The following is a 6,363-nucleotide window of genomic DNA, read 5'->3' as shown; positions in this document are numbered from 1 at the left end:
CCACTTCCGGCTTTTTTCCTTTTGCTTATTTGGTGCTGGGGAATCGAACCCAGGGCCTCGAGCATGCAAGGCAAGCACTCGACCACTGAGCCACCTTCCCAGCCCCAGACCACTGGCTTAAGCAGGCGCTGCACAGAGCACAGTCTCCATGCTGCGTCCCACCAGAGACTGCCACTTATCTGCCCTCTCCTGACCCAGGTGTTCTCTGGCTGGAAACAGTGCATCTGATCACACACTGGAAACTCAGCTTTTAAAAAGGGAGGACCCAGCTAGCAACTCTGTCTAAAGGCCGAATGAAGAGGTAAAAGTGTGGGCTAGACCCTTGGGCCAGGGGCTGCTTTGGTTCCTGTCCTCACAGTATGGAGGGGCCAAGCAGCCTCCAAGTCAGTGTACGAAGTCATGGGCAGAGGGCTGTGTCCACTGCCACCTGGCTCTGCTCCTGGTAGAGTCCAGTTCCCACCGCAATTGCCTCTCTCACTAGAGGCGCGTCTGCATCTGGAGTCCGGAGGGCTGTGACTGCACAGCAGGTGCTCAGCAGAACCACCCCACCTGTCGGCCCTCCTACTCCTACTCTAGCACTGGCCACCAGCCACCTACTCCAGTGGCTCCAGGTCTGCTGGGCACAAAGCCATACAGGCTGTATGGCCAGGTGTAACCGAAGCAAAGGAGGGTTTCCTCAAGGCAACCCATACCTCAGTGTAGGGACCACTACACACTTCCTCTTGGCTCCCAGCCTACCCACTGGCTACTGGCATACTCTAGCTCAGCTGTACATTCTTATTTTGATCTCTTCCTTACTTCTCTTTCCAAAACAAATGTCAGAACTTCCACAGTAAGGGGGGGCCTTTGGAAATACATTCCAAGTACAAATGAAAATAGCATAAAGAACCCCAATGAAAGCTGTTGGTGAATAGGAGCTGGGAAAGGTGTACCCTAGCAGGAGGGGGTTGGGCTAACAAGGAAGAAAAAGAATAAATATGGTTGAATTATTTGCAACTATGAAAATAGCTGAAACAAGAAAAGCGGTTGAAATCGTTTGGGGAAGAGAAAGTAATAGAGTGGGAAAGGTTGATTGGAAAATATTGTAAACATGTATGGAAATATATCAAATCCCACCATCACCCCCCCATAACAAATGTAAACTGATTTAAAACAAACAAACAAAAATGCCAAGCACTGGTGGCTCACACCTGTAATCCTAGCTACTCGGGAGATCTGAGGATCACAGTTCAAAGCCAGCTTGGGCAAGAAAGCCCAGTCAAAAGGAGAGCTGTGGCTAAGTGTAGAGCATTAGCCTTGAGCACAAAAGCTCAAGGAAAACACTCAGGCCGAGAGTTCAAGCCCCGGAATAGCCCCCCCCCCAAAAAAAAAAAAAACTCAGTTTATTCTCAACCTTTTTGTAAAATTTTCTTGGCTGAAAGACAAACCAAAGAAACCAGCCATTGAAACCATTGAAAAGCAAAGTCAAGGCAAGAGTCACAAAAGCATACAACGAGGACACGGGCCACAACTGCCTGGCCACAGAAATAAGTAGTGTTTGTCAGAAGCCAACAGGCTAGGTCCCTGGGTTTCAGAGGGCACATGACATAGGACTGCGAAGGCCCTGGAACTGTCTGCTAGCTCAGATCAGGTCCCCAAACCACCAAAAGGACGTGACAGGCACAATGGGAACTCTGCTTCCACTGCCTGGTCAGCCCACCTGGCCTTTCCAACTTGCCTCCTCCCATCTTGGTGGAAGCTGGCCAGTGCGCGGGCTCTCCATGCCCCAACCCCATGGCTACCATGTAGACTCTGATGCCACCCTCGGCCCATGTACTGGAGGCAAGGCTGCACCCTTACTTCTTTTCTGGGTAAGGCTCAAAGGACTCATCCGAGGACTGTGTGTTTTGCTTCTTGTCGTTTTCCTCTTCACTCAGGAAGTCTCTAGGAGAGATGAGAGCGCCTTCAGTAGAGCCTTTGCCTGGAGCACATGCAGACCCAAGCAGGTTTTCCTGTCTGAAGATACCACACAAATCCCATAGCACACAAATCCCACCCCTCCTTCACTCCTTCTGAAAAGGTCTCAGGAAATCTAAAATCCACAAGCTCCCAATCCATTTCCTAACAGGAAGGGCAAGCTGGGGGTCACTGGCATCAAACAACTAGCAATCGCCCCATAAGTGAACATTCCTAGGCCAGGACTCCAATTCAGAAAGAGCTTTCCTATGGGGCCCAGAGAACATGGAAGCTGGAGGTGAGCCTCCCAATAGGTGTACTCTGAGAACATTAGCACATCACCCAATAATCAAGAACTCGAGCTGACAGACTGTCAGCATTTCAAAGTTCACAAAGGCAAGAAAACAATCTGTGACCTTCACCCTTAAATGTAAATCACTATTCGGCTTTGTTAGACAGCAAACACAGCCAGACTAGAAAGGCTGGGTGTTCCCCCACAAGTGGTCAGCAGCCGGATGGAGGGAGGCCCAGGCTGCTAGCAGTCTAAGAACCCCCGACGCTCTGCGGGGTTGTGCCTCCCAATGGGGATAAAGGTGCATGTGCATTTCACCTGAGCTCGTGAGGCAGCAGCTCTGGACTCAGCTGACACACCCAGCTGTGCCCTTCTAGGGGGAGCTCTCCTCTTCCCCTCTAGGAGAAAGCCTCTGCTTCTAGCTCAGTATCACCATCCCCAAGGGCCAGAACCTGGGGTCCTCTGTTCTTGCAATATCTGGGGTTGGCACAAACCTAAGGCCTTTAAGGAACAAATGTATAGGCAATCGCAGAGGACCAAGCCTGGGGCAGGTCAGACAAGCAACTCCACACTGCTCTTCCAGAATCAACATTGCTTCCCTGTAATACAGGCCTGCTGCTCTGGGACTAGAAGCCCAGTAAGGAGCCAGACACCTTGAACTCCCGCCCCTCAGAGGGAGGGAGAGCCCGTCTGCAGCAGCTCTAGGGAAGCTGAGTCTGGTTTTTGAAGAAGAAATTTTAGGCTTTTTAAACCCACTCTTGTCTCACCCCTCAGAAAGGTCACTGAACTCGTCTTTTACCCGATCATCCGAGGTTGGAGATGGAACCTGCTTCTCACCCAGTTGCCCTGGGAAACAAAGAACAGACTCTGGTCACCAACACCAAACAGAAAAGAGTCTCGCCTGCAAGGGGCACTCTCCTTGTCTAATGACACCCTCGGGTGCTCTGGCCTCAGCTGCTGCCTCCTTCCACTCCCAGCCCTTGCCCTTACTAAGCGGGCCTCATGTCCAAAAGCCCCAGGCAGCACCACGGGCCAGCAAGCCTGGCCCTCTCCACAGCCTCCCAGGGCTGTTCTTTGCTCCTTTTTTGGAGGGATGAAACACAGGGCTTGAACTCGGGGGCCTCATGCTTGCTTGGCTTTCTTGCTCATGGCTGGCACTTTGCAACTTGAGCCATGTCTCTATTCCAGGATTTTGCTAGTTAATGGGAAGTGTTCCTGCCCAGTGGGCAGTCTTCCAGGACTCAGCTTGCTGAGTAGCTAGGATTACGGGTATGAACTACCAACTCCCAGCCATTTTTTAAGACTGTTGTTATCAAAATAGCTTGTGTACGGTTTATAAAGCCAAGCTCCCCTCTGGAGCTGTCATCTCATCTGGGTTACTATAACTAGCCAAACCACCTAGGTACCTACGTTTTTTTTGTAGACCCACTCTGGATTTTCATGTAGAAACCAGATGAACACTCACAGAGAAGTCCAAAGGTAATCAGAAGTCTGTCCCAGGGCCTCCTAACCTAACACCCCAGCAGTAGCTGTATACAACCCACAGCACAGGGGTGGAGTCCAGGCCCCACAGAGGGGCCCTGTTTGCCCTCAGCAAGTCAGCAGAAGAGGCTGCCACACTGGCCTACATCCATGCCCCACAGACAAGAATCCCATTCTCTCTCCTTCAGTCCCCTCAGCCCACAGGAACAGTCAGTGCCCTCTGCCCTAAGCACAGGCTTAGAGGATGACTGGACACTGGGAAGCTCTGGTGACACAGGGGCCTTCTCCCTCGTGGAGGAACGAGAAGCCCAGCCAGGCGGGCGGCTCATCCCTGCTCTCAGCTATCATGGGCAGCTGCCATTCCAGGGCACTCGGGCTGGCTCCCGGTCTTCTCCCACCAGCTCCTTTATTCACCACACTAGGACTATGATGCCCAGACGGCTTTCTGCAGGAAATGCCACCCAGCTCAAGACAGGACTCCAGTCAGGGCGCTGAAGCTCACACCTGTAACCCTAGCAACTCAGGAGGCTGAGATGTGAGGATCATGATTTGAGTCTTTCCCAAGCAGAAGTCTGTGGGACCCTTGTCTCCAATTAACCACCAAAAAACTGGAAGTTGGAACTGTGGCTCAAGTGGTAGAGAGCCAGCCTTTAACAAAAGAAAAAAAGAGCACAAGGTCCCAGTACTGGCACAAAAGAGAGAGAAGGGGGGGGAGGAAGGGGGAGTGGGAGGGTAAGAAAGGGGGGGGAGAGAGGGAGAGAGAAGGGGAGGGAAGGAGGGAGGGGGAGAGAGAGAGAATATGAACGAGTGTAGGTCTGTAACAGGCCAAAGATGCCTCTTACCTGGAGCCTCACTGGGGGCCAGGCTTGGCTGAGACTGGGGCCCTGGCCCAGGTCCCAAAGAGTTGTCCTCTGAAGGTGGTGGGGCCTTATCCAGGGTGGGCAGCATTTTGGTCTCAGCCCCAGCTGTGGTTCCTCTGCCTTGGTAGAGCTGAGAGGCAGCCCCAGTGGGGTTAGACCTCAAGTCCTGGGCTCGCCGTGGTATGGTCTCCTTGTCCCTCACCCACTTGACTGCCAGCGCTCTGTCCAGCAAGGGGGCTCTGCGGCTTGCATCCATGTCCATGGTGTAGTCATGGCCCTGGCCACAGCCCCACACTGTCTGGATGATGCCATAATACTCGGAGGTCAGCGTCCCCCGGAGGCTGGGTAGGGCCCTGCAGGTAGTCGCGTGTCCGTGCACCCACCCCACCAAGCCGTGTAGGCAGCGGGGGCTCGAAGTGATCAGGTCAACTGAGGAGAGTCAACAAAGCTATGAGCCCTGTGGCTGGCCAACACCCAGCCCAGACTGCCAAGCCCACCACAGGACCAGGGGTGGACTCACCCAGACAAGCACCCTCCTCCGCCACTGTGGGGAGCTGAGCACCAGTCCTACAAAGAATTGGTGTGTCCATGAGCAGCCCTGTAGCCTGGGCCTACAGGACTCCCTGAGAGGAGCCTCTGAAGTCTCAGTCTTTCCCAGATACCCCTCTCCACAGTAACCCTCGGCAGACAGCGGTACTTTTCCCTTAGACCTGTGCAAACCTTGCTCTCCCCTGTTCATCTCTTAGCAGTACTGTGGCACTCACACTAGCTTTCACAGGAGCAGGTATGGCTCATCCGCCCACCACCAGCACACTTCCTTCCCTATAACAGCAGGCAGGACACGGGCTTTGGGACCCCTGAATATCCCAAGCAATGAAACAAGAGCCTACTTGGAACAAGGGTTCCGCGGGCCGGTCGGGAAGGCGTTGACTCTCTGTAGGAAGGACCTGAGGAGGCTGTGGCACTGGTAGAACTGAGAGTAGCAGTTCTTGCAGACAAACTGGGGCAGGGCTGGGTCGCGGAGCACAGCCACACCCAGCAGGCTCTGGAAGTCCCTGATGAAGAGCGGCTCCCCAGAGGATGGTCTCTCTGCACGCTCCCCCGGTGCCTGGGCAGACAGGCTCCGCAGGCTCCGCGAGGAAAACTTCCCATGGCAGAGGCGACAGTGCCCCATGGTAACAGCCCGGCTTGCTCCTGGGCCAAGCAGCAGATGTGAGGGTCAGAGAGCAAGGCTGGCTGTGACCAGCCTGAGACCCACACTCCCCGCCGCGTTCCCAGGGCTTCTTGGGGCCTCCCAAAGCACTAGCAGCGGCTGAGGAGGATCTTGTTCAAGAGTGGGCTTCTTCCAAGAGCCACTGGTCAAGAATCTTCCAGGCAAAAAAACTGAGATAGGATCTCAGTAAGTTGCCCCCAGAGGCCTCGACACCATCCTCCTGCCCCGGCCTCCAGCCCAGGCTCCTTTCAAGGAGTTCCCAGTGCCCCCGGCCCCGAGGCAGAACTTCATTCCGGCTCGCACTCACGCCAGGCCGTCAAGGAAACAACTTCCGGCCTGCCCATCCCCGGCTGCCTGCCCCGGGGCGGCAGGGCGGTGCGTGGGAAGGTGGCCGCACCGGGTAGGGGCCCCGCCCGACGGCCCCGCCACCACGCTGGGGTCCAGCAGGGACCCGAGGTTCAGAGAGGTTAGGCAAGTGTCTCAAGGTCACACTGCGCAAAAGCAAGCAGGACGGGAGCCAACCCGGGAGACCGCGCCCATCTTCCCGTCACCGCGGCCCGCCGAGCCCCGCGCCGCCCCGC

At 54.9% G+C, this 6,363-nt stretch overlaps 2 protein-coding genes across 3 annotated transcripts in view; one reads left to right on the top strand and one right to left on the bottom strand.

Moving 5' to 3' along the window:
- The window catches only part of Znf276 (zinc finger protein 276), a 12,770-nt gene extending 6,663 nt beyond the window's left edge, over positions 1-6,107 (bottom strand). The window contains exons 1-5 of one of the 2 annotated variants that reach the window (XM_013035675.1): positions 5,460-6,107; positions 5,090-5,136; positions 4,552-4,998; positions 2,995-3,073; positions 1,840-1,923 (exon numbers count right to left, since the gene is read on the bottom strand). In XM_013035675.1, coding sequence (XP_012891129.1) covers positions 1,840-1,923; positions 2,995-3,073; positions 4,552-4,998; positions 5,090-5,136; positions 5,460-5,743 — 941 coding nt within the window. In that variant the 5' untranslated portion in view covers positions 5,744-6,107. The remainder of the gene's footprint in view (positions 1-1,839; positions 1,924-2,994; positions 3,074-4,551; positions 4,999-5,089; positions 5,137-5,459) is intronic. The other variant, XM_013035673.1, reaches the window with a different exon arrangement.
- The window catches only part of Vps9d1 (VPS9 domain containing 1), an 11,844-nt gene continuing 11,222 nt past the window's right edge, over positions 5,742-6,363 (top strand). The window contains exons 1-2 of the mRNA XM_013035660.1: positions 5,742-5,781; positions 6,024-6,157. Of these exons, the coding sequence (XP_012891114.1) occupies positions 5,742-5,781; positions 6,024-6,157 (174 nt within the window). The remainder of the gene's footprint in view (positions 5,782-6,023; positions 6,158-6,363) is intronic.

Source organism: Dipodomys ordii, unplaced genomic scaffold, assembly GCF_000151885.1.
Source record: "Dipodomys ordii isolate 6190 unplaced genomic scaffold, Dord_2.0 Scaffold217, whole genome shotgun sequence".
Lineage (NCBI taxonomy): Eukaryota > Metazoa > Chordata > Mammalia > Rodentia > Heteromyidae > Dipodomys > Dipodomys ordii.
This window is presented reverse-complemented; position numbering and strand designations above follow the sequence as displayed.